A 26,623-nucleotide genomic window follows, 5' to 3' on the forward strand; every position below is an offset into this window, starting at 1 on the left:
GGACAGGATGGGTAGGGGTTTAAATGGTGGTATGATACCAGGATAGCATCAGGTGGACATGTCATGGGGATTACGTGATTAAATAGGGTGATTGTCATGATCGAGCTTTGTTATTTTTAATTAATAGAGATGTGGAGAACAGGTGATCGGCGTATTATCTTTTTAAATACCCAATCATTATTTCGTACATTATATTAACTAGTAAAGCATAACCGGGAGATAATAGGCTTGAAGTTCAGTCGCATCGTGACTTTAGAAATTGACAATTATTTAGCAGCTGTGATATTTATGGATGCTCAAAATTATAGAGTCCAATGTCAATACAACCCTATTAACAGTAAATTGAAATATTGATTTTGTAGTTAAAAACACAATCATTCTTTCTAATCCACGAAAACAAACTATACATCATTTACATGACGTGTTTTTGATTGCTTGAAAGTACTTCTCCGTCTCCCTTGAACTCTGAACTAACATCAGAGGTTTGATCATCTTGAAACTAAAGAATAAGAGTTGACATCAGAGGTTAGATCAGCGGATTGGCAAGAACGCTACCTCAGAGGTTTGATCAACGGGCCATCGATATCTTATTTAGCGACATTGTGTCACTTGTGACATTAGACCGATGACACCATTACTTATGTCACAAGCAATACCAAATTGCAATTTCGACAATATATCATTAATTTCAGTCAAACCAGTGTAATAACCTCAGGTAAATATGGAATTTAATAATATTTCAGAAACCAAAGACTTCAAAAATAGAAGTATACATGGAAATTAGAGCATCTGAATGTGACTTGTGACATAAGACCGGTGACACCATTACTTATACTTATGTACAAGCAACATCAAATCACACTTTCGTCCATACTATATCATTATATTCAGTCAAAAAAGCATAATAACCGCAAATCAGATGACCATCCAAGCCAACAGTCAATTATGCTAAAATTAAATTCAATAATATGTTAAGAAACTAAATACTTTCAAATTGGAAATATACTTAGAAATTAGTAATACCATTGTTGCTATTACTTGGGTCAAAATCGGCACTAGAACGCAATTTTGCCTCAATAAATCAAGAATAGCAACTGAACAAATGTAATACAGTCTGTTAAAATGGAATTCAATGACATTTCAAGCTTTGAAGAACATGAAAACAGAAATACATAAGAAACTTCAAACTTAAGTGTCAACTGTGACATTTTAACCAATGACACCAATGGTCACAAAAAGTACCAGAAGTCACACAAACTCTAGATAAATATCAGCTATGGTAATGAATTCATGTAACCAGACGATAACATCACCCTACTGCTCAAATCTGCTTGTTTGTAGTAATTTAGTGTGTTAAAAGTAAAACAAATCAAATTTCTTGACAACCCTTCTATTTATCTGGATTCGTCAAAAGCTTGAGTTTTGTCTTTTTCTTGATTCATACAACCCTGAAACATAAAAAATTAGAATTACAAGGAAATGATTAATTGTGTCAAAATCACAGTCTCAGATGAGATGTCATAATATCATATTTGTAAATAGAATAACAGATGAAAACATAATTTGTTGGTGGCACTTTGTAATATCCAATATCAAGTGTTGCTTGTGACAATGTAAAATAGCGATGACACCAAAGTTCAACTTACCTTTTCTGCCTGGAGCCACGCTGTAAAGACAACTGAAAGTGCTGCACTTCAAAGACTGGTAAGAAGGGTGGATCAAAATTGCGAATCGCCATTTAACGAAACAAACTTCCACGTGTTCACGCATGCCGTGTTGCTGTTGACAAATGACACCAAAACCAATAAACCTCAATATCAGCAAAACGGAATACATTTACTCCAAGATTTGAGTTCAGAAGGAAAATCTATGCTTTTTTCTCATAATAAAACATTTTATAACCATTAAATATGAGCTTTAAAGTTTCGTGTCGAGTCTTAGTATTGTGCTGTGTTTGATGACACCAAAGGTCACAAGCAATACCAACTTTTAAAGAACTGTATATGAAACTTAATCAGATATGTAATATACTGCAATTGCGTTTAAAAGTAAATATTGACTTTATACTATTAGCAAATTTCAATCATGTGAGCGAAAACATCACATTTAATTTCTACATGCTTTCTATAAAGGTGATGCGTTGACCTCGTTTTAAGCACATGCCAAACTGCATTCAAATTTGACTTTCAAATTGTTTATTTCATATTCTGTTGAACAGAATATGTTGAGCTATCTCATTTTATCTCTCTCTTCTTCATATCATCAATTGATTACAAGCATTAACCCAATGAAAACAGCCCATAATTAAGTAAAAATCAAATTTTCTTAACACTGGTACTAGACGGGCACCTTTTGACCTTGGCTCATATATAAATAAATACATCTCGCTCAATTTGTCTACCTATTTATCTATTTTAATGTAAACTGAGTCAGCGGGGTGTTCCAATGCCTTGGTTGTTCTCATCGGCGTTAACTCACTCAACCCTACCACCGACTATATCCGTTGTTTACCGGGTTATTTTTACCCCATGCCTATTTATTACATTTTTCTGAGACAAATTATAGGCGTAGTACTTATCAAAGCTAATGTTTTTTCATTTTTAAATGTTGATGGTAGTTGAATAAAATAAATCTATGCACATGCTCATTTTTAATACATTTTTTTTTTCCAATTTTGAAAAGTAGCAAAAATCTCTAGGATGGAGTGAGTTAATCTGGCTGTCAGCCACGATGGTTATCAGTTATCAATAAATCTTATTATTACACTTGGAAAAAAACTACAATTAATCACTTGCATGATGATAAAAAAAAGGGTGGGATATTTATCAATTGCAACGTTCTGTACAAAAGAAGGCCAAGAAAGAAAATGTAATAAAAGCAAGCGGCACAGACGGCCTACATACAAAAGCCCGTGTTTGTTAGTTACAGACAAAGAGAAAAGATTCAGTGATTCTTGATAAGAAATTGAGTGGATATAATATATTACGATCTCTCTCTCTCTCTCTCTCTCTCTCTCTCTCTCTCTCTCTCTCTCTCTCTCTCTCTCTCTCTCTCTCTCTCTCTCACACACACACACACACACACACTACACACGCATACACACACACACATACTCCCGTGTAATTTTTATGCAGATTTTAAAAAATAAAGATTTTGCCATTATTATCACCTGTTGGTATTATATGTATTACACTTGTCTAAATTTTTAAACTTTTCAGTTGACAGTTGTGACAACTAACAACCCTTGAACTCTTTCGTCACGGGTTATCCGATGACCTTTGAACGTTAGGAACTCTTTCTTTTCCAAATGTAAACAAACCCATTGACCCTTCAGCTTCGAGACGACGAAAGTAGAGGAAAAGAAATAACAAATCAATCCTTGTGGACTTAACTTCGAAATTACTAAACAATAACAACAATTCCCTTATTGGGAGGAGATCATGTGTTTTGAAAAGTAAAGAGCCAAAGCTGTGGTAAGAATTGATTAATGTGAACAAGAAGAATTGTTGCGATAATTATATCTAATTAGACCGGTCTAGAATTAGAATGTTTTTATAAATATTTATTTTTATTAGATCTCCTCTTTCGAGTTTAGAGAAGATAATAGGGCTGTCCCAGAAATAAGGTAAGTAAGTTCGTAACTCAAAAAGTTGTGAATGGAATTGAATGAAACTTACAGTATCAACTTTGACATCATTTATTTACTTCTCAAGGTAGTCGCCGTTCCGATCGATGCATTTCCTCCATCGTGACATGAGGGCAAATACCCCCTCCCTAAAAAAAAAATTGACGTCAAGACATTTCTTGGAATTCTCCATTTCTGAAATCAATTCATCATCGTCGTCAAACTTTTTTCCACCCAAGTGTCTCTTAAGGGACCCAAACAGATAGAAATCTGACGGGGCGAGATCTGGGCTATGAGGAGGATATGGTAAAACTTCCCACGCATTCCTTTGGAACCAGTGCTTTGCCATGTTTGTAGTGTCAGTATGGGGAGTGGCAATGTCGTGTTGAAAAACGACTCCTCAGCTGAGCCGACCGGGTCTCTTTCGTCGTACAGCCTCTTTTAGTTTGTTCTAAGTTTCACAGTATCTGGCAGCTTTTATGGTCTGACCTGGTTGCAGAAAATCAATCAAGAGAACACTTTTGGCATCCCAGAACACGGTAGCCATCAACTTTCTCGCTGAATGTTGCACTTTGAAATTTTTGGCCGGTGGCGAAGAAGGACGTTTCCAGATCATCGAATCCTTTTTTTATTCTGGCATGTTGTGGTGGACCCAGGGTTCATCACCAGTGATCAATTGGTCAAGAAAACGCACAGACTGGTCAGCAGGCCCAAGGTCTCCACCAGGTCCAACTCGCATTTCTTGCTCATCATGGACTCGTTGAAGGAGGTTCTGTGACACTTCTGCACACTGTGCCTGATGGTCTTCTGTCGGCTGTTTCGGGACCCACAGAGCGGAAACTTTCCTAAAGTCCAATTGCTTGATTATTCTTTCGACAGCAGATTTTGACATTTCAAGTCTAAGGGCAATTTTGCGAACTTTCAGTCTCCTGTCTTCACGAATCAGTATCTCAACACGTTGGATATTTGGTTGTGAATGGGCAGAAGGAGATGGCCCTGCGCATTGGTTATCATGCACATTTGATCGACCTTGTTGAATCTCATTGAACCAGAAAACTACTTGTTTGAAGCTCATCACAGATTCTCCACACATGCTTAACAATTCTGGGTGGATTTCAGATGGACAATTGCCTTTTGCAGCAAAAAACCTTATTACAGCTCGAACTTCTTCTTTGGACCACTCAGTTATGGGAGCAGCCATCTTTTTTTATGCAGATCAGAATCTTGTTTGTCAATAGTGCTGAAACATTCAGCACTCATGCACAACAAAATTATCTTTAATCTCCGGTTTACAGATTTCGAATATCATCATTGGTTCAGGAGATATGGCTCTACTTACCATATTTCTGGGACAACTCTCGTAGAATAGAGTTAATAGATAGTAAAATTAAAATATTAGAGTATGAATTTGAATTTTGATAAAATTTTCAAACTCAAAACATCTTAATTTGACCCAGTCAGGTGGATGGGACATGAAAAATTATTTAATATGATACCTTATTTGTTTCTCTACGACAAACAGTTCCAGAAGTATTGATATTTTTTCTGTTGAAAGTCAAGTCAATTTTACAGTACTAGTACAGTACAGTAGTAGTATACAGCGTCAGAGTCAGAGAGAATCTGACTTGTGATCTCGCTGTTGCCCCTACAAAACTCATAACGAGCACCTCGTGGCAATCGGGAAAGTTTGGGCTTTATGAGTAGGAGAGAGGTATCACTTTTTTGATAAATTTTTAAACTTAAATTCAAAGATTAAAGTTAAGGGAGTGTCTACGTACACGGTAACTGCTTTGCCGCTGCAATACGAGCAAAGGATGGGCCTCTCTCTCTCTCTCTCTCTCTCTCTCTCTCTCTCTCTCTCTCTCTCTCTCTCTCTCTCTCTCTCCCCCCCCCCCCCCCCCTGTGTGTGTGTGTGTTATTTTTAAAAAATCAAACAATACAATTTAACCCATTAAAGCCGAGCTTCAATCTGCGTCAAATAATTCACTGTGATATTTAGACAATCGTCTCTTATTTTACAATATAAGACTGATGCATTAAAAAACATTCACTCTTCTTCATCAGTGCCAAGTTGTTTCAAATATGATTGATCTCCATGTTCATAAAATGTTTGTGAGATATTTATGGCTATTTGTGAACAGATGGGTGCTTTCATTTATTTGTGTTTTCAGCTGATATAAATACAATTATTTAATCCATTGAAATGTTTTCCTCCCTGACATTTCCGACTGGAAACCATACCATTGCCTTATTAAATAATATATGAATTTCCTTTTACAGTCTGAGCCATGGCGGAAAGATTACAGACCATAGCACAGCATTTGGCCGCAGGAATTACCAACCCTGGCAATGTTGTATCCTTTGGTGTTGAATATTACCTCTGTTACGTCATATCCCATTGTCAGTGTGTGCTGGTTTTAAAGATTGTTATGATGACTGTGAATGCGTGTTAATGTGTATTGCTGTGAGTTAAGGTGTATTGTTGTGAGGTAATTTGTATTGCTGTGACATGTGTATTGCTGCATGTTAATGTGTATTGTTGTGAGTTAATTTGTATTGCTGTGACTTAATTTGTATTGCTGTGACTTAATGTGTATTGCTGCATGTTAATGTGTATTGTTGTGAGTTAATTTGTATTGCTGTGACTTAATGTGTATTGCTGCGTGTTAATGTGTATTGTAAGTTAATATGTATTGCTGTCAGGGATTGACATTTAAATCTAACCAGCTTTATCCCAAAAAAAAAGAACAAAAAAAAATATATTGAATCACAATCTTTATATCCATCCAACAATTTATTCGTATCTTCACCAAGAGTCTTACAATACATGGACTGTTGTCCAGCATGTTATACAAGTTTTGATTGGTAAAATGGAGATTTTATGGGACACATCGAATTTGGTAATAGGGCAGCCAATGTCAACATGCTGACGACAAGTGCTGTGCCATTTTGTATTCGCGCAAAATGGCCAAGAATTGTTCATGACATTGTGCTGTCACTATTTCTTCTGGCAGATTGTTCCATTCCTTTGTGGCTTATGTAAAAAAAAACAACTCTGTTGCCTTTTTGTTGTGTTTGATCTGTTGAATTTGTATGTCCGGAGGTGGTCCACTCCATTTTGGATAGATCACATGTATCAGATTGTCCAATCACGAGGCGTTATCACTCATTTTCACAATAGAGAGTTCATGAGATTCCATCATGAATGCTACACTATGACTTTACTATCACATTAATTTAGGCAGATATAAAAGTTTCTTTAATATTTTTTGGTTATATCAAGACAAATCTCTTCCTTTCCAGCTTAGTAACCAAACGATTTTGATCATTTCAATCATGACCAATTGACTGGCATTTTCTATAACAATGGACTTTAACTCATCACTTGAAGATATCTGAACCAACTTCTGCCCAAGCCAATCTGCCATCGCCGAGGTCTTTCAAATATACAGTAGAATCATCTCTGCTCTCGGCTGAACAGAGAAAATTTTATGAAGAAAATGGTTTCTTAGTCATAAAGAAGTTGGTGCCTTCTGCTAAATTGGATTTTTACAGGTAAGAGATGGAGAGTGGCTTAATACATATGTGTATATTCCTTAAACAAAAATGAATATAACTGAGAGAACTACTCACCAAAATGGCTGGCTAAAAACAATCACAATAGTGACGTCAATGTCGTTCCTTCTACAGGATCATGTGGATACGTAAACCACCCTGATATAACACTGATATGAGACAATGTTACACATTTAAACAATAAGAATATAAGAAAAGAATATAAAGAATGCAGTCATAAGATATTCTCCCACACCTAATATATTTGTCTCTTGAATGGCATTAGTCTCTGTCTCTCTCTCTCTCTCTCTGTCATTCTCTCTCTCTCTCTCTCTCTCTCTCTCTCTCTCTCTCTCTCTCTCTCTCTCTCTCTCCTTTCCTTTCCCTTAACACACATTATCGGTTTCTCACTTAATTTCACCTTGGCTTCATTGACAGGAAACGTTTTGAGACAATCTGCAAAGAAAAGCTCACGATACCACTAATGACGGTTATGAAAGACGTAGCCATCGAGACATCAGAATTCGTTCCCGGAGAAAAGGCTGTCGCCAAATTGCAAGATTTCCAGAATGATGACGAATTGTTTGAATATTGTACCTTGCCAGAGGTGAGTGTATTTTACCCTACCGGAGGTGAGTGTCTTGAACCCTGACAGAGGTGAGTGTCTTGAACCCTGACAGAGGTGAGTGTATTGTACCCTGCCAGAGTTGAGTGTATTATACACTACCAGAGATGAGTGTATTATACACTACCAGAGTTGAGTGTATTATACACTGCCAGAGGTGAGTGTATTATACACTGCCAGAGTTGAGTGTATTATACACTGCCAGAGGTGAGTGTATTTTACCCTACCGGAGGTGAGTGTCTTGAACCCTGACAGAGGTGAGTGTATTATACACTACCAGAGGTGAGTGTATTGTACCCTGCCAGAGTTGAGTGTATTATACACTACCAGAGGTGAGTGTATTTTACCCTACCGGAGGTGAGTGTCTTGAACCCTGACAGAGGTGAGTGTATTGTACCCTGCCAGAGTTGAGTGTATTATACACTGCCAGAGGTGAGTGTATTATACACTACCAGAGGTGAGTGTATTTTACCCTACCGGAGGTGAGTGTCTTGAACCCTGACAGAGGTGAGTGTATTGTACCCTGCCAGAGGTGAGTGTATTATACACTGCCAGAGGTGAGTGTCTTGAACCCTGACAGAGGTGAGTGTATTGTACCCTGCCAGAGGTGAGTGTATTATACACTGCCAGAGGTGAGTGTATTATACACTACCAGAGGTGAGTGTATTTTACTCTACCGGAGGTGAGTGTCTTGAACCCTGACAGAGGTGAGTGTATTGTACCCTGCCAGAGGTGAGTGTATTATACACTACCAGAGTTGAGTGTATTATACACTGCCAGAGGTGAGTGTATTATACACTACCAGAGGTGAGTGTATTTTACCCTACCGGAGGTGAGTGTCTTGAACCCTGACAGAGGTGCGTGTATTATACACTACCAGAGGTGAGTGTATTGTACCCTGCCAGAGTTGAGTGTATTATACACTACCAGAGGTGAGTGTATTTTACCCTACCGGAGGTGAGTGTCTTGAACCCTGACAGAGGTGAGTGTATTGTACCCTGCCAGAGGTGAGTGTATTATACACTGCCAGAGTTGAGTGTATTATACACTGCCAGAGGTGAGTGTATTATACACTACCAGAGGTGAGTGTATTATACACTACCAGAGGTGAGTGTATTTTACCCTACCGGAGGTGAGTGTCTTGAACCCTGACAGAGGTGAGTGTATTATACACTACCAGAGGTGAGTGTATTGTACCCTGCCAGAGTTGAGTGTATTATACACTGCCAGAGGTGAGTGTATTATACACTACCAGAGGTGAGTGTATTATACACTACCAGAGGTGAGTGTATTTTACCCTACCGGAGGTGAGTGTCTTGAACCCTGACAGAGGTGAGTGTATTATACACTATCAGAGGTGAGTGTATTGTACCCTGCCAGAGTTGAGTGTATTATACACTACCAGAGGTGAGTGTATTTTACCCTACCGGAGGTGAGTGTCTTGAACCCTGACAGAGGTGAGTGTATTGTACCCTGCCAGAGTTGAGTGTATTATACACTGCCAGAGGTGAGTGTATTATACACTACCAGAGGTGAGTGTATTTTACCCTACCGGAGGTGAGTGTCTTGAACCCTGACAGAGGTGAGTGTATTGTACCCTGCCAGAGGTGAGTGTATTATACACTACCAGAGGTGAGTGTATTATACACTGCCAGAGGTGAGTGTATTATACACTGCCAGAGGTGAGTGTATTATACACTACCAGAGGTGAGTGTATTTTACCCTACCGGAGGTGAGTGTCTTGAACCCTGACAGAGGTGAGTGTATTGTACCCTGCCAGAGGTGAGTGTATTATACACTGCCAGAGGTGAGTGTATTATACACTGCCTAGGTAAGTGTATTGTACCCTGCCAGAGGTGAGTGTATTGTACCTTGCCAGATATGAGTGTATTATACGCTGCCAGAGGTGAGTGTATTGTACCCTGCCAGATATGAGTGTATTTAGCAATGACTATGAAAATTTTTGTTTTCTATTTTTGTAGGATATACTACTCTTAAATCAAAGCCCTATCTCCACTGAGTAAAAATCTTTTTGAATTTTGAAAATCCATTAATATATAACAAAGGAATGCCGTTTCAAAGATGTCATTTATTTGGATGACTCATAAAGAGAAAAAAATACGGAAAATATGGGACGCTTTTTCTGCGTTTTATTCTGGTTTGTGCCTGTATCTCGCTTAATACGTGGAATTAGATATTAAAACTTGGCAAAATTATCAGAAAATATGATGAAGACATCAGAAGAGTTCTAACTTGTATAGTTTAAGAGCTGTATGGCTAGGGTCAACTATAAATTTGTTTTAAAATATACATAATATTGATCATTTGGAATTTTTCTGAAGTGTAATCTTGTGTCTACAACCCATACAAATGACACGAAAAATGCCTGCTGAATTATTATCAATTAGTCCCGTGAGACCATGGCTTATGTTAGTTTTAGTATTTATTTGAGAGAGAGAGAGAGAGAGAGAGAGAGAGAGAGAGAGAGAGAGAGAGAGAGAGAGAGAGAGTTAATCTACTATCCCTATGACATAAAAGTGAAACAATACCTTAATTTTTTTAAAAGCGCACGAGGATTTGTGTCATCCGTTGTCGCGAACAAGGTTGCCAGATGGCCACGTGTGTGGCCAAATATATAATTTTGTTTCTTTTTTTACATTTTATTCATCTATGTTTGTCTCAGTGACATTTATCCTAGTCTATTCAATTTTCTGTTTGTTAAAATTTAGTTCATTTTAAGTGGGCCAGTCTTAATATTGAAAGCCATATGATTTTCTATTTAGCCACATTTGAAGTCGAATTTGGTCAGGTTAAAGTCTGGCCATCTGGCAGCCTTGCCTCACTCACGTCATTTTCGTGTCGCGCGATGGTGGAGCAAAATGGCCGTCTCCATATTTTCACTCATTGAAATGCAAATTGGGTTGATGTTTTGTGAGAATACGGGAAAAGTACTTATCATAATCGAATGAAATTTGAAATATAAATAGAAGAAATGTGCATATATAACCTTATGAGCGACAAAATCTCTCCTCTTTGTAGTTTTAGAAATATTGTACTCCAAAAAGTAAAAATCTATTTTTAACGGTCTTCTGGTAATCGTACGAGTTTTGTCGCTTGACATAATCTAAAATGACCTCTTTTCTAACTGTATGCCAACTTTCAGTCATATTCAATTATAAACAGCGTCGTAATTAATTTTTTAAAATAGCACGAAACGGTTTCGTCCCATATTTTGTCGCGAATTTGGGCACTTCGTGAGCGAAAAAGAGGCCCTTACGTCACGTTTTAGGTTTTGTGCTCAAAACATTTCTTCAGCAGATCACAAAGATAGTAAGTACGTTAATACATCACAGACACATCTGCCTGGATTGGAAGGGATGCATTGGTGTATTTAGTGATTTTGTTACTGACTGAAGAAGGGTTTTGAACCCGAAACCTTCCATGTTTGATATTTTGTTCTTTATTGAAGATGTTATATTCATATTTTTACATGGCATTTTATTGTCACTCAAAGCTGCTTTCTAATTGGTTAAAACTAATTACATTTGTGTGTGTGGGGGGGGGGGGTATGTATGTATGCATTGATGGATGTGGGAGTGTGTGGGTATGTATAAGTGTGTGCAGAGAGGATATGTCATTGCAATATCAACATACACAACCAACTTCCTATGAATAAGAAAATGCTTTATTTTTTCCCCCAATCTTGTTCTCCATAAACGAACAGGTTGTGGATTACGTGGAAAACATCATCGGTCCCGAGATCGTCGCCATTCACACAATGTTCATCAACAAACCCCCCGACCCAGGTAAGACTTTCATCTTGTTTTATAACATTCTGTCTTCAATTGTTAGAGTTCCAGAGTTATAGAAACAGAAAGACAGGGGTTGTTATCAGTGGGGTATTTTTTTATCTCAAGTCTCTTGCTGTGTGACTTTTTGTCTCTGTGCCTTGAATAAGAAGATTTGGTTTTGCCCAGGCCATAGCTTTGATCGTTCTCTGCAATGGAGTCACTTTGGTGTTTTCTGGGGGGAGGGTTTAAAAATTCTTTGAGAAATTGGGGGTTTTACTTGCTTGTAAATGACTATATGTGTTGGTTTGAGAATTATGGCTCTTCTCCATGAAACTTATGGTAGATTTAGGCTGGCTGTATGTATGTATATATTGTTCCATGTCCACCTGTTCTTTTATTCAACTTTTCTCCTTGTTTTGATTTATTTTTATCCATCCTGATCAACTATAAATCTCTATTCTTTTATCTTGTGTGTTGCACACTGTATTCTTGTCTTCGGCTCTGACGTGAGGAAAGTGTTACACAATTTCCTCTTACAGTCTTTGGTGTGAATTAAACTTTTTGTGTCACCAACTTTGTCTGCAGGCAACATGACGTCCAGACATCCCATGCACCAGGACTTGCATTACTTCCCCTTCAGACCCAGTGACAAAATCGTCTGCTCTTGGACGGCCATGCAGAAAGTCAATCGTGAAAATGGGTGCCTAGTCGTCGTCCCTGGAAGTCACAAAGGAGCTCTTTTGCCTCACGTGTATCCAAAATGGGAGGTTTGTCAACAAAGGATTGGATTGGTCAATTATAAAAAAATACCTGAATACATTTTAAGGAAGTTTGTGATTCAAACATTTTTGGATTTTCTTGTATAAATTGTGAAAGTCACCAATATTGGACCATTGGTTTACACGGAATACTTGCTCCATTGGTAGAAGAATGATGATGCAATACTAATACATTATTTACTTGAAAAAAAAACCAGAAAAACCCAAACAAATAACAAGTTGCTGAAAAATGTGGATAAAAATGAATATAAAGTACCAGCTTCAGTGACCAAAGATGAAACATTTCAGGCTGAAAATCCCTCCTAAATACATCACTGGACGTGCCTAATACTCCTCTATCGCCCGTCTGAATTTAAAATGATGTATCAACTTTTTTTATTGTTGAAGAAGGGTTTTGAGTCCAAAACGCTCTGTAATTGGTATTTTTATCTTTTTTTAGGCTGATTTATACATTTTTGTGTTTTATCAAAATACAAAACCCCAAAAATAAACCCACATCTGTTTGTGGAATTGATTTTTCCCCTTTTGAAATTGTTATATTGTGCAGCTATGTGGTCTAGTGGTATGACACTTTCTTTCGGATCGGAAAGTCCTGGGTTCGAGCCTCGCGCTCAGCGCATAGTTGAGTCCTTGGAAAAGGCTCTTTACTCACATTCTCTCACCGTACTCGGGTGTAAAATGAGTACCTTGCCGTTAACAGCGTTGTCTTTGTCCGAAAAATTGTAATATCGCCTAACAGGCGCCATGTCCCGTCCTACATGTTAAATGTTGCTGTTGACCAGGGACCCCCTGTAAAGCGCTTTGAGCACATTTAGTGGATGTTGCGCTATATAAAGCTCAATTACTTTTTTAAAATTTTATATTTCTCATTTGTTATTGATGGATTTCATTGACCCCATCGTCATCATCATCATCTTATTTTCTTTCTGGTCAGAAGTAAAAAATGTTCAGAAATTAAAAGCTGCCAGAACAGATACCATATATAATTATTTTCCTTTTTAGTTTGTTTGGTTTTGATGGGTTTTGTTTTTTTTTTCACATTGATGACAGGGTGGAGTGAATAAAATGTACCACGGAATTCAAGACTTTGACCCAAGTCAGGAACGTGTTTATTTGGAGATGGAGGAAGGCGACACTGTTTTCTTTCATCCGATTCTCATCCATGGATCTGGATCCAATCGGACCAATGGATTTAGAAAGGTGTAGTAGGCAAGCACATCTGTCACTTGTGTGACCAACGTGTTCATATAGGCAGGTCTGACATCCGAACACACTTATTGGCCTAGTTAAATATTCTTGTAATGGACAATATTTTGTGTCACTTTTTGAGATTTTCATTACAATGAGCCCATAGTGAATTGGGTTATCGGACCTGCAAATAAGTAAACATCTTGTGTGATCAAATACCTGGATGGATTTTTTTTTCTTTTGTTTGTTTGTTGTTTTTTTTTTTCACGTTTGTACCATTTAATGTTTTTTTCCCTCCCCAATATGGGGTGTTTGGTGAGCTCTTCTACCCCCCCCCCCCCCCCCCTTATTCTCATTTTTAGGTGATCTTCAATACTGATAGTTTGCTCTTGGAATCTGCATCCAATCCCTATTTGAACCATTCCCCATTTTTTACTTTTTCTTGTAAATCTAGATTTATTTTGGGGGGGGGGGGATATCAGTCAAAAGGAAGAAAATGGGATAGTCGAAAGTTCTAGAATTACAATTAAAGCACCCAAGAGAGAGTAAGACAAAGGGGAATTGGGAACAAATAAGGATCAGATGTATATTCCAAGAGCATACCATCAATGTACTTAGTCTAATATCACCTATAAGTCTCACCCAGACACAAGCACAAGATCCAACAAAGAGGAATACACTCATATGCTTACATTTCATTAGACATTAAAAATAACAAATATAATAATACATAACAGAGAGATGATTTACAAGGAAAAAAATATCATCTCCCAAAACAATAACTATGCATTTGACTGTTTCCCTCCCAGCCAAGGACTTCGGCCAGGGTCGGGACAAAACCAAGTAATCTCATTCCGAGACAAAGACAGAAAGCATGTAGGAAAACAGATATAAGGGGATAGAAGACACAGTATGTACCCCCCTGCCCGCTATGGGAGGTCAGGAACCCCACCCAGTTTCTCATTCTGATTTCTCTTGTACATCACAAAATGTAAAGAAATGCTTTGATTACAGCTATAAATAATAAACTCTGTGTTGTAGAGCTCACTTTGCTGAACATCTTTCTGTATAGAATGCACTTGTTACTTTTTTGTTTGAGTAAGTAAAGTCTATTTTTGTGTTGGGTGGGAGTGAATTTTCGGGGGAAATTCTAAAAATGCCTGGTAAGGAGAGAGTTAAACTTTGTTTTGAATTCTGTTTTAACCCGAGTTCAATCTGTGTCATTGTCAGTCCATCTCGTGTCACTACGCCAGTTCATCATGTCACACAGAGGACGTGACCCACACCAGTCAGAAGGTGATTGCAGATGAGGTACAAGAACTCCTCAAGAAGAGATTTGGAGACGCTTTTGACGATGCAAAATTTGAATTCCAAGTAAGTGTTGGCAAGTTGGATCTAAATGTGGCCAGGGCAATAGGGAAGAAAAGTCATGACATCAAACCCTCTACTTTTTTGGTTCCTAAATGTGTGTGGGAGGGTGGTGGTGCGTATGGGTTAATTGTTAAGCGCTGTAGAGCACTTTTAAGTGGATGCTTAGGCGCTATAGAAATGTATCATCATCATCATCATTATTATTATTATTATTATTATTATTATTATTATTATTATTATTATTATTCGATAGTTTGTCAATTAGACATGGAGATTTTGTAGGATGTCGTTTTATTTAGTTTTTTTTCCCACCTTTTAAATAAAGTCAAAAATGACATAATTTATTACCCATGGATGTTTAAGTGTGATAGTCATTTGATTTTGATTATGTTCTTGTATTTTGTGATTATATGTGTTTGTGCATGCATATATATGGGTAAGGGTGCTTTTGAATGTAAGAATACTCGTGTGAGTATGTGTGTGTAATATAATAAAGATTGATGGATAATTTTTCTCATTCACACCAGGACATTTGGAGAATCAAGAGTCGTGCAGTCAAGGGCAAGGGATTTGAATGAGTCATCGGGAATTCCTATTATACAGGGTTGTGATGTAATGTATGGGAATTCCCTAACTTTGCCTTGTCATGATATTTAATAAGTTGGAGTTTATTTCTGTGATAAATCACATTTATGTGTGTGACGTTTTTCTATGAAATTCGATTGATTATAAATGGTGTGTAGTCTTGTCTGCTAGTTGCTAGTCATCTGGTCTGGTCCATTCTCATACAAAATGGTTCCGAATAAACAAATAAAAAATCAGTAAAAAATAGTCAAGTCTACACTAGACTTTTATAATGTGTTGGTCTAGACTGGAAGATGTGAAATTATGTGTTACAGGGGAGGCAGATTTATTTTGTTTCATAATCAAACACCAGATGCTTCCATAATCTGAATAACTGGTGACCAGACGGCTTGGATTGTATTACTGTTACTAGGAATATTGTTGTTGTCATTTTTCTTTATAATGATTATCATCATTCTTCTTCTTCTTATTATTACTATTATTATTATTATTACTATTATTAACTATTACTATTATTATTATCATCATTTCCATAATTGTTACGATGTCATATCAATGCAAACACTGTACAAAATGGCTAAATTGACACAATAGTAAAATCCCAATATTGTTGCTATAACAAGAGATGAAGTGAGTTGAAAAGTGACGGAAGACAATAGAGAATTTTAAAAACTTCGCGGCAATGGGGGCTCGAACCCACAACTTCACTGGTACGGCAACTCCGCCTGGCCGGGAGAGGGTAGCTCTACAGTCAAAGCCATCCATCACTTCAAAAGTGGTATCAAGCAGCGTGTCTATCTGGAACTGCTCTATATTAACATAAAGCCCTTATATGGACATTTTATCAATCAAGACAATAATACTCTATATTTGGTATTGTTCTGGTATATTCCATCATTTGCTGTCCCTGTCATGTCCGTTCTGCACTGATATTATTTTTTCTAATATTATTAATGCAAATTAATGATGACCTTTTATAAGGAATGAGGTGAATTACGGGAATGTTTTATGGTTTACACAATCGATTTTTTAAAAAACTCAACAGTTGGTGGTGGTTATCACTTATTATGATCGAATGATTGAGTTTATTGTTGTTATTATTATTGTTATTATTATTATTATTATTTGTTTTTCCCATACCGACTGTGAATTTAAGATGAAAAATAAACCCGGTAATGAAAGCTTTTCCCCAACGTTGAGGTTTTTTTCTTTATGAATATTTCAATATAATGAGAGGTGCGTTTGAATAAAATATTCCTGAGAAAAAAAAGCAAAACCCATATCATATCAGCAACGGATTATTTTTACCGTAATATTTTGAAAGTGGACATTTTTCTCATCAGTAAATCCATTCAAAATTGGGGGAAAATAATGAATAATTTAAAAGATTGAAATTTTTCAATGATTTGACCTTGAGGTTAAGATGGGTTGTATTATTATTTTTTTTTTTTTTTGGGTGCACTACTCTAGTACAAATATTTATACTCACTGCAGACGAGTCAGAAATAATGGAATAAGCAATTGGTCCTTCAGCCAAAATGCAGTAACAGGGTTTTTGTTTTTAAGTGTTTGATATCGCTTGCACCACTTTTAGGTCATTCAGTGCCAGTAAAAAGGGAAATTATACAGGAAAAGCTGTAGATCTGAAGTTAAAAGCACCAAAGAAATAGCAAGACAAAGAGGAACTGCATCAAATCGGGAACAAAAGCAATGTGCCTCATTTGACATGACCTAAAAGTAAAAGGTCCCATCCAGGCTCAAGCTAATGAGTTCTCTGTGTTTACAAAGTACAATATGTTTGTTTTGAAGGGTTTTACGGTGCTTGCAACACATTTAGGTTATATCAGCGCCAGTAAAAAGGAAGAAAATGGGATAGTAAAAAGTTCTAGAATTACAATTAAAGCACCCAAGAAAAAGTAAGACATAGGGGAACTGGGAGCAAATAGGGATCACATGTAGATTCCAAGAGCATACAATCAATGTACTTAGTTTGAGATCACCTATAAGTCTCATCTGGACACAAGCACGGTCCCCACTAAGAGGAATACAGTCAAATGCTTACATTATAAATTAAAAATAACAAATATAATAATACATAACAGAGAGATGATTCAAGGAAAAAAATATCATCTCCCAAAACAATAACTAGGCATTTGACTGTTTCCCTCACTCCCAGCCAGGGCCAGGACAAAACCAAGTAACCTCATTCCAAGACAAAGACAGAATGCAAGTTGGTCAGGACCCCACCCAGGAACTATACATTTTCTTGCCTACCTGTTTTGTTTTTGTTTTTAATGGTTTTACGGCGCTTGCAACACATTAAGGTCATATCAGCGCCAGTAAAAAGAAAGAAAATGGGATAGTAAAAAGTTCTAGAATTACAATAAAGCATCCGAGAAAAGGGAAGACAAAGGGGAATTGGTTCAAAAAAGAAACAGGTGTAGATTCCAAAAGCACACTATCAAAGTACTACTTAGTTTGAGATCACTAAAAGTCTCATCCAGACACAAGCATTGGTCCCAACTAAGAGGAATACACTCAAATGTTTACCAATATAATGTGTAAACTAAACATAATACAATGCATAACAACAGAGAGATGATTTACAAGGAAAAAAATATCATCTCCCAAAACTATAACTATCCATTCGACTGTTTCCCTCTCAGCCAAGGACTCTGACCAAGGTCAGGACAAAACCAAACAATCTCATTCCAAGACAAAGACAGAAAGCAATTGGAAAACAGATAAGAGGGGATAAAAGACACAGCAAGTACCTCCCTGCCCGCTATGGGAGGTAGGAACCCCACCCAGTCTTGCTTACCTCTCAGCTCAAGATCCCTGCAAGGACCGGGACAAAAACTAGACATTTCAATCGAGACAAAGACAGAGAACAACATGGAAAGTAAAAACAGATAAAGGGGATAGAATACTCAGATGTAGATTGCAAGATCACACCATCAGTGTACTTGTTTGAGATCACCTAAATGTCTCATCATGGCACAAGCACAGTCCCCATTTAGAGGAACAAACTCAAATGTTTACAAATGATACATATGTAAAACAAGATAATACAGTGCATAACACGATTTACAAGACAAAATATCATCTCCCAAATCACTAAGAACTACACATATGACTGATTCTCTCCCAGCCAGGGTAATCTCATTCCAAGACAAAGACAGAAAGCATGTTGGAAAACAGATATAGAGGGCTAGAAGACACAGTAAGTGCCTTCCTGCCCATTATGGAAGGTCAAGAACCCCGCCCAGAATTTCATGGTGTCATAAACATTTTGTTTATTGCTGTCATAATTGTAACGAGCATCAATATCATGACGTAATTAGCACAGTAAGTAGATGGTAAGTCTCTTTAAATGTGTCAACATGCTTTGCTATATTTTGATTGACAAAGTCTATTATTTGTATTAGGCTGAAATTATCATTATTTACAATATCAATTAATCCATCAAACACCAAAGTCTGTCATCTGCATTTTTTGCGGCCGCAAATGGCAATTTGCGGGCGCAAATATCAGGGCGATCCGCAAATTTTGGCAAATTTCCCAAAATTGGTAAATCGTGGCAAATTTTGGGAAAATTGGCAAAACGCATGGCAAATTTTGTGAAAAAAAAAAGAAGTGAAAACAAAATAACGAAAAAAAAAGTGCGAAACTTGAGAAATGTTGCAGCTTTGCCTGGGACCAATCCAAGGGAAGCTACTCTCTACGGATAATGATCCTTTAAAATCTTTGTAACGCTAATCACAGTCATTTCATTTCTCAAGTCCTTAAATGTAATAAATTGTCTTTTATATTATTTTTTTCTGTATCACGTGTTAGTTTTTACTGAAACGCTTAGTTTTCCTCCGCAAATTTTTGGGCAAATTTTGGTCTTTTTGGCAAATTTCTTGGCAAATTTCGGGGGGTTTTTTGGCAAATTTTGGCAAATTTTAGGTCCCAATTTGGCAAAAAATGCAGATGACACCAAAGTTCGATGACACGCCCTTCCCGTCGGCCCATCCTTCACAACACTGAAAAACAATATCCAATCTGGTTCCCCCCCTTGATATATTCTAACGTCACTTCCACCTGGTAGAAAAATCACAGTTGATGTCATTGGTCACAAAATGGTTTTAATTAGCTGCCAGGGATTTAGGTAGAAACAAAACAGTCAACAGAACTTCTCTCGACAGTTGTTAGGTACTTGAAATGTGTAGAAGGCAAAAGATCTTCCTTAACCCTCTCCTTACCACCTATTGAAAAGTCGTCACATTTGTTATGATGCAACCATCACTTTTTCTCATTCAGATTTCATTTCTTTTTTTTTTTTTATAGCTATAAAAACTTGACTTTCTGTAGTAGAGCCCAAATTGTCGAACGATATTATGTATAGAATGTGCTTGTTGCTTTTCTGTTTGAGTAAGATATGACTATTATTGTGTTGGGTGGGTGTGAAGTTTTGGGAGAAATTCTGAAAATGGATGATAAGGAGAGGGTTAATCTTAAACTTAAAATGTTGTCAAAACAAAAGCTTATTTTTCATTATATTATCGTTACGGGCTGTGTCATTAAAAATCAAGCAATACAAAAATAGTCATGCATATCTTAAAGCCTTGTTATCTGAGGTAATGAATGACTCAAAATTAAACAATATCATTTGGTACTGGGACAAGGAAAATTCCATAGGAAATACATAGACATGGAAAATTCCATAACAATGAACAAATACATAGACGGAAAATTCCATAACAAATACAAAGACATGGAAAATTCTATAGCAAATACATGAACATGGAAAATTCCATTGCACATAAATCGAAAAATGTATAGTAAATAAATGGAAATTTTCTTTGTCAAAGGAATCAAAATGGCATGCTGAAGTGACTATGACTATGACAAACCATGGAAAATTGCAAGACATTATAATATTCTTGAACTCTTACATTGAGAGGAGTTATGCTTTTAAGGGTTTTACGGCGCTTGCAACACATTAAGGTCATATCAGCGCCAGTAAAAAGGAAGAAAATGGGATAGTAAAAAATTCAAGAATTACAATAAAGCATCCAAGAAAAGGGAAGACAAAGGGGAATTGGTTCAAATAAGAAACAGGTGTAGATTCCAAAAGCACACTATCAAAGTACTTAGTTTGAGATCACTAAAAGTCTCATCCAGACACAAGCACAGGTCCCCGCTAAGAGGAACACACTCAAATGTTTTACAAATCATATATAATATAAAGAAAGCATAATACAGTGCATAACAGAGAGATGATTTACAATGAAAAAAATATCATCTCCCAAAACTAACTATACATTCAACTGTTTCCCTCTCAGCCAGGGCATCTGGCCAGGACCAGGACAAAACCAAGTTTGTTTTTTGTTTTTAAGGGTTTTACGGCGCTTGCAACACATTTAGGTTATATCAGCGCCAGTAAAAAGGAAGAAAATGGGATAGTCGAAAGTTCTAGAATTACAATTAAAGCACCCAAGAGAGAGTAAGACAAAGGGGAATTGGGAACAAATAGGGATCAGATGTAGATTCCAAGAGCATACCATCAATGTACTTAGCTTGAGATCACCTATAAGTCTCATCCGGACACAAGCACACAATCCAACAAGGAGAAATACACTCAGATGCATACATCATACATTAAAAATAAATATAATAATACATAACAGAGAGATGATTTACAAGGAAAAAAATATCATCTCTCAAAACAATAACTATGCATTTGACTGTTTCCCTCCCAGCCAGGACTCGGGCCAGGGCCAGGACAAAACCAAGTAATCTCATTCCAAGACAAAGACAGAAAGCATGTTGGAAAACAGACATAAGGGGATAGAAGACACAGTATGTACCCCCCTGCCCGCTATGGGAGGTCAGGATCCCCACCCAGACAAAACCAAGTAATCTCATTCCAAGACAAAGACAGAAAGCATGTTGGATATAACAGATATAGGGGGTAGAAGACACAGTATGTACCCCCCTGCCCACTATGGGAGGTCAGGAACCCCACCCAGTGAGAGGAGTTAGAAAGTTCAAACACAGGAGCTCAAGATCAAAAATATTCTTATTTCATCCCTCCTCTGATCTCATCTATAATATTTCTTATCCAAAAGTATTCTTTTTTAACAATGATTTGACATGAAGAATTATCATTGCGGTCGGGATATAACATATCAAAATCAATTTTTATTCAAACCAGAAGCTGCTACGTTTTAAAAAGATAATAATAGGAACATCTCTTAATATTTTTGCCATTTTACTTGAGCAAGATCGGGTTTTCCCCAAGGCAAATGGGATATAAAAATAATTCTCATTTAGTTTCCAACAAAGCTGGCCCGGAACTGGAAAGCATAAACACTCAAGTTGTTGTTATCACAAATTCTGTGTAAAAAGTAATAAACACAGGTGTGTAGTTTATCACACAGGGATGGTAGATTATCACACAGGGGTGGTAGTTCATCAATTAGGTGTGTAGATCATCACAAAGGGATGTGTAGTTCATCACACTAGTGTGTGTTGCAAATAGGACACCCAAACGCAGTTTCTGGACGTCTTCTGCCACTGTCAGTTTTAACATCTTTTTTTACAGCACCGAAAACACTCCTTTTTCCTCAATACTTAATGGCAGCCGCTCGCATCTTGTGTTTTTTCATGGTTTCTAATGGCCAACCCAGCAGCAGAAGGGGCAGCTCTGTAATCTTGAGTCACAAGGGTATCAGGGAAGAAGAGCTTGAAAAAACTCATAAGGATGAGAGATGTAATCTCTAAGTGAATATGTCCTAGATTAGGGCCAGCATGTCCAACAAACATCCCCACTTCTACATTTTCCAGCAGCTCAGTCCACGCCCACTCTGGGATAGTAAAAAGTTCTAGAATTACAATTAAAGCACCCAAGAAAAAGTAAGACATAGGGGAACTGGGAACAAATAGGGATCAGATGTAGATTCCAAGAGCATACCACTAATGCACTTAGTTTGAGATCACCTATAAGTCTCATCCAGACACAAGCACAAAATCCAACAAGGAGGAATACACTCAAATGCTTGCATTATACATTAAAAATAACAAATATAATAACACATAACAGAGAGATGATTTACAAGGAAAAAAATACCATCTCCCAAAACAATAACTATGCATTAGACTGTTTCCCTCCCAGCTAGACTCCGGCCAGGGTCGGGACAAAACCGAGCAATCTCACACCAAGACAAAGACAGAAAGCAAGTTGGAAAACAGATATAAGGGGATAGAAGACACGGTAAGTACCTCCCTGCCCACTGTGGAGGTAGGGAACCCCATCCAGTGGTGTCTGGTTTGTGTTGTGTTGTGTGTGTGATTGAGTATGTTTCAGCCAAAGTAATTTGTAATTTAAGCACTTAGAGTCTGGTGTCTCGGAGTTATAGCGCTATATAAGTTTTCAGCATTATTATTATTTTTATTGTTTATCGGCAATCTATCAATCATCTGACACAGGAAATTGACTGCCATTTTTTAAAAATTGTAACTCGGTAAGTTCTGTCTCAATCGGTGAACCGAAAGGGGAAATGAAAGTAGAATTCTAGTTATAGTAAAAATAAAGTGTTAACAGCTAAAAAATAGAATAAACAACTTGTACTACTGAAAACGAGTATACCTAACACAAAAAGTACCCGGCGACCACAGACGATCCCATACAATACAAATAGAACAACAAAAGGCGATGGGAGCGATAATGGCCTCTATGGCTTAAGTAATGTATTTTGTTTTTATTGTTTTGTTGTTGGCTGAAGGTTTTTGACCCTGAAATGATCTGTGTTTGATATTTTGTTTTTATTGTTTTGTTGTTGGCTGAAGGTTTTTGACCCTGAAATGCTCTGTGTTTGATATTTTGTTTTATTTTGAAGCTGTTCTCTTCATTTTTCTTCATTACTTTTCAAAGTCCTCAATTTCTATCAGCTTTGAATCACTTGAACAAATTCAGTGACACGTTGTTCATTACTTTTCAAAGTCCTCAATTTCTATCAGCTTTGAATCACTTGAACAAATTCAGTGACACGTTGTTCATTACTTTTCAAAGTCCTCAATTTCTATCAGCTTTGAATCACTTGGACAAATTCAGTGACACGTTGTTCATTACTTTTCAAAGTCCTCAATTTCTATCAGCTTTGAATCACTTGAACAAATTCAGTGACACGTTTTAATCAGAAAAAAAAAAAAAAAAAGACATTTCATTATACAAACATTCATTAAACTGGCTCGTCTTCTATTATTCATCACAGTTTTATAACAATAACACTGGCTCTATTAACCGTAACAGTAAAAAAAAAAAATTTTTTAATTTTTAAACCCCAAAATAAATGTAACCAAACAAAATAATGATCATTTGTCAAAGGTTGAAGTTCGTGTCAATTGATATTTAATGAATCGAGTCAACCCGATTTAACGTCCTGGATAAACAATAAATTCTTTAAACAAATTGGTATCAACTGTAATCACAAGGTCCTGATGACGTGGTGAAGGCATTTGTAGATCAGCTGACCGAATCATCCGAGGTGTAGGACCGCACAGGCACAACCGTGACACGACTCGACAGTTTACCATTGTGGGAGCTGAAGAGATGGAAAATAATGTTAGTGAAAAGAATTAGAAGGAAAAGAATGATGATGGTGATAATATTAAGAAGAATAACAATAACGATAATCATCATCTTCATCATCATAATAACAACAACAACACTATTAATAAAAAAAATAATAATTTTACCAATAACAATGATAATAGTAAAATAACAATATTACCAATAATAATAATAACAATAACAATAATCGATATTATATAAATAATGCTTAGACATGAATGGACCATAAAAACAAAAAAACCACTCAAGTTTTAAAACAGTTCCTGGAGGATATTTTTGCTTTGTTGTGCGGCTTTGTGGTCTTGTGGTATGACACTCGCTTTCGGATCGGAGGGTCCCGGGTTCGAGCCTCGCTCGGCGCATAGTTGAGTCCTTGGAGAAGGCTCTTTAATCACATTCTCACATCATACTCAGGTGTAAAATGAGAACCTAGCTTTTAACAGCATTGTCTCTGTCCGAAAAAATTGTAATATCACCTGATAGGCGTCATGTCCTGTCCTAAATCTTAAATTTTGTTGTTGGCCAGGGACCCCTTGTAAAGCGCTTTGAGCATGTTTAGTGGATATTGCGCTATATAAAACCTCAAGATGAAAAGATAAAAGAAGTCAGAGGCAAAAGAGTATGTTCAAGCACAGGATGCATAAAAGCTAAAGATGGCAATGTTTTGATGGATAGAACAGATGTGTTGAATAGATGGTCAGAGTATATAGAGGAACTTTTTTATGATGAAAGAGAAAAACTAACAATAAGCAAAGAGATAGACGGGCCACCAATTTTAAAAGAAGAAGTAGAAGCAGCTATCAAAAAAATGAAGTTAGGCAAAGCAACAGGCCCTGATAATATCCCAATAGAAATTATCACAACATTAGAGGATTTAGGTTTAAACACAGTGACAAATCTATTGAATAAGATATATGACAGTGGTAAAATTCCAGATGATTTATTAAAGTCAGTGTTTATAACACTTCCAAAGTCACCAGGGGCCATGGAATGCGAGTTACACCGAACGATTAGTCTTATGAGTCACATCACGAAAATTCTCTTAAGAGTACTAATGAACAGAATGAGGAAAAGTATAAAACCAGAGATATCAAGAACTCAATTTGGATTTGTCCCCGACAAAGGTACAAGAAATGCTATTTTCACCCTATCAATGTTGATGGAAAGATGTATTGAAATCCAGAAAGACTTATTTATTTGCTTTATTGATTACTCAAAGGCATTTGATAAAGTTAGACATTGTGAACTATTTAATATCCTTGAAGGACTAGACATAGACGGAAAAGATCTTAAAATTATTAGAAACTTATATTGGAAACAAAGTGCAGCCGTCAGGATTGAAGGAGAATTAAGTAAATATATACAAATTAAACGAGGTGTTAGACAAGGATGTGTTTTGTCACCAGACCTTTTCAATATCTACAGCGAAACAATTATTAGAACTTTAGGAGATAGCCCAGGCATTAAAATCAATGGTGAGAATATCAATAATATAAGATATGCAGATGACACAGCACTAATTTCAGACTCAAAAGAAAATTTACAACTACTCCTCAATAAAATAGTCACAGAGAGTGAACGTATGGGGTTATACTTAAATGTAAAAAAGACAGAATGCATGGTTGTATCAAGGAGAGAAAGAAATCCAATATGCAACTTAATAAGCAATGGAAAAACTATAAAACAAGTTCAGGCATTTAAATATCTTGGATACATAATGACTTCAGATGGCAGATGCAACACAGAAATAAAACGAAGAATTGCAATAGCTAAAGATAGTTTTAATAAAATGAGTCTAATTTTTAAAAACCACATTATCTCAATGACAACAAAACATAGGGTTTTGAAGGCCTACGTATGGTCAGTATTATTATATGGCTGCGAAAGCTGGACAATTACAGAAGACATTAGAAAGAAACTGGAGGCAGCAGAAATGTGGTTTCTTAGAAGGATGTTAAGAATCTCATGGACAGAGAAGAAAACTAATGAAGAAGTATTAGAGTAAGCTGAAACTAAAAGGCTATTAATTCGTACAATAAGAAAAAGACAAATGCAATTTTTAGGACACCTAAATCGACATAAATGTATTGAACATCTTGCTCTCACAGGAAAGATAGAAGGTAAAAAGAGTAAAGGTAGACCAAGAAAAACATATTTGAATAGTCTGAACAGCTGGGTGACAAAGAAAGAGAAGAGTAATATTAGTTTTCTGAGGTTATCTGATCAAAGAGATGAATGGCGTATCATGATCACAGATGTCTGGCACAGACTTGGTACTTGAAGAAGAAGAAGAAAACCTCAATAAAAAAAAAGACATTTTACATTTTACCATGCTCAATGCGCTCTACAATGTTTCATTTATCCCCCAGCAGGCTATATGAAAAGTCGTCTTTTAGGGGTCTTTTTTGTATTAACACTCTTACATATCTGTCACCTTTTGTAGCCAGGTACTCATTAACACCTGAGTTGAGTGAAGTAATGCGT

The 26,623-nt window shown here is 36.7% G+C and overlaps 3 protein-coding genes across 6 annotated transcripts in view; 1 reads left to right on the plus strand and 2 right to left on the minus strand.

The window, feature by feature from the left end:
• The first annotated feature begins 3,321 nt into the window (after nt 1-3,321).
• LOC144975484 (phytanoyl-CoA dioxygenase, peroxisomal-like) lies at nt 3,322-16,705 on the plus strand. Its single transcript, XM_078919612.1, has 9 exons — nt 3,322-3,473; nt 5,906-5,979; nt 7,017-7,180; nt 7,619-7,787; nt 11,530-11,611; nt 12,182-12,363; nt 13,426-13,575; nt 14,794-14,937; nt 15,462-16,705. Exons 2-9 carry the CDS (start codon nt 5,914-5,916, stop codon nt 15,510-15,512), a joined length of 1,008 nt encoding a protein of 335 aa, XP_078775738.1. The 5' UTR covers nt 3,322-3,473; nt 5,906-5,913; the 3' UTR covers nt 15,513-16,705.
• Nucleotides 4,254-4,826, minus strand: LOC144975916 (protein GVQW3-like). Its single transcript, XM_078920103.1, has one exon. It carries the CDS (start codon nt 4,824-4,826, stop codon nt 4,254-4,256), a length of 573 nt encoding a protein of 190 aa, XP_078776229.1.
• A 2,085-nt stretch (nt 16,706-18,790) lies between the features above and the next one.
• Nucleotides 18,791-26,623, minus strand: part of LOC144975480 (chitobiase-like) — a 69,725-nt gene continuing 61,892 nt past the window's right edge. For 2 of the 4 annotated variants that reach the window (XM_078919605.1, XM_078919606.1), the window contains exon 13: nt 20,885-24,110. In XM_078919605.1, coding sequence (XP_078775731.1) covers nt 24,032-24,110 — 79 coding nt within the window. In that variant the 3' untranslated portion in view covers nt 20,885-24,031. Of the gene's footprint in view, nt 24,111-26,623 lie in introns of all 4 variants that reach the window. The other 2 variants (XR_013645926.1, XM_078919604.1) reach the window with 2 other exon arrangements.

The sequence above is a fragment of the Berghia stephanieae genome, chromosome 6, assembly GCF_034508935.2.
Source record: "Berghia stephanieae isolate SIO BIC M18660-M18661 chromosome 6, UCSD_Bste_1.3, whole genome shotgun sequence".
NCBI lineage: Eukaryota > Metazoa > Mollusca > Gastropoda > Nudibranchia > Aeolidiidae > Berghia > Berghia stephanieae.

Coding starts and splice junctions, on each gene's coding strand:
- LOC144975916 (XM_078920103.1), bottom strand. CDS start 4,826: ATGGCTGCTCCCATAACTGAGTGGTCCAAAGAAGAAGTTCGAGCTGTA.
- LOC144975484 (XM_078919612.1), top strand. CDS start 5,914: ATGGCGGAAAGATTACAGACCATAGCACAGCATTTGGCCGCAGGAATT. Junction 7,181..7,618: donor GCTAAATTGGATTTTTACAG/GTAAGAGATGGA, acceptor CTTCATTGACAG/GAAACGTTTTGAGACAATCT. Junction 12,364..13,425: donor ACGTGTATCCAAAATGGGAG/GTTTGTCAACAA, acceptor CATTGATGACAG/GGTGGAGTGAATAAAATGTA.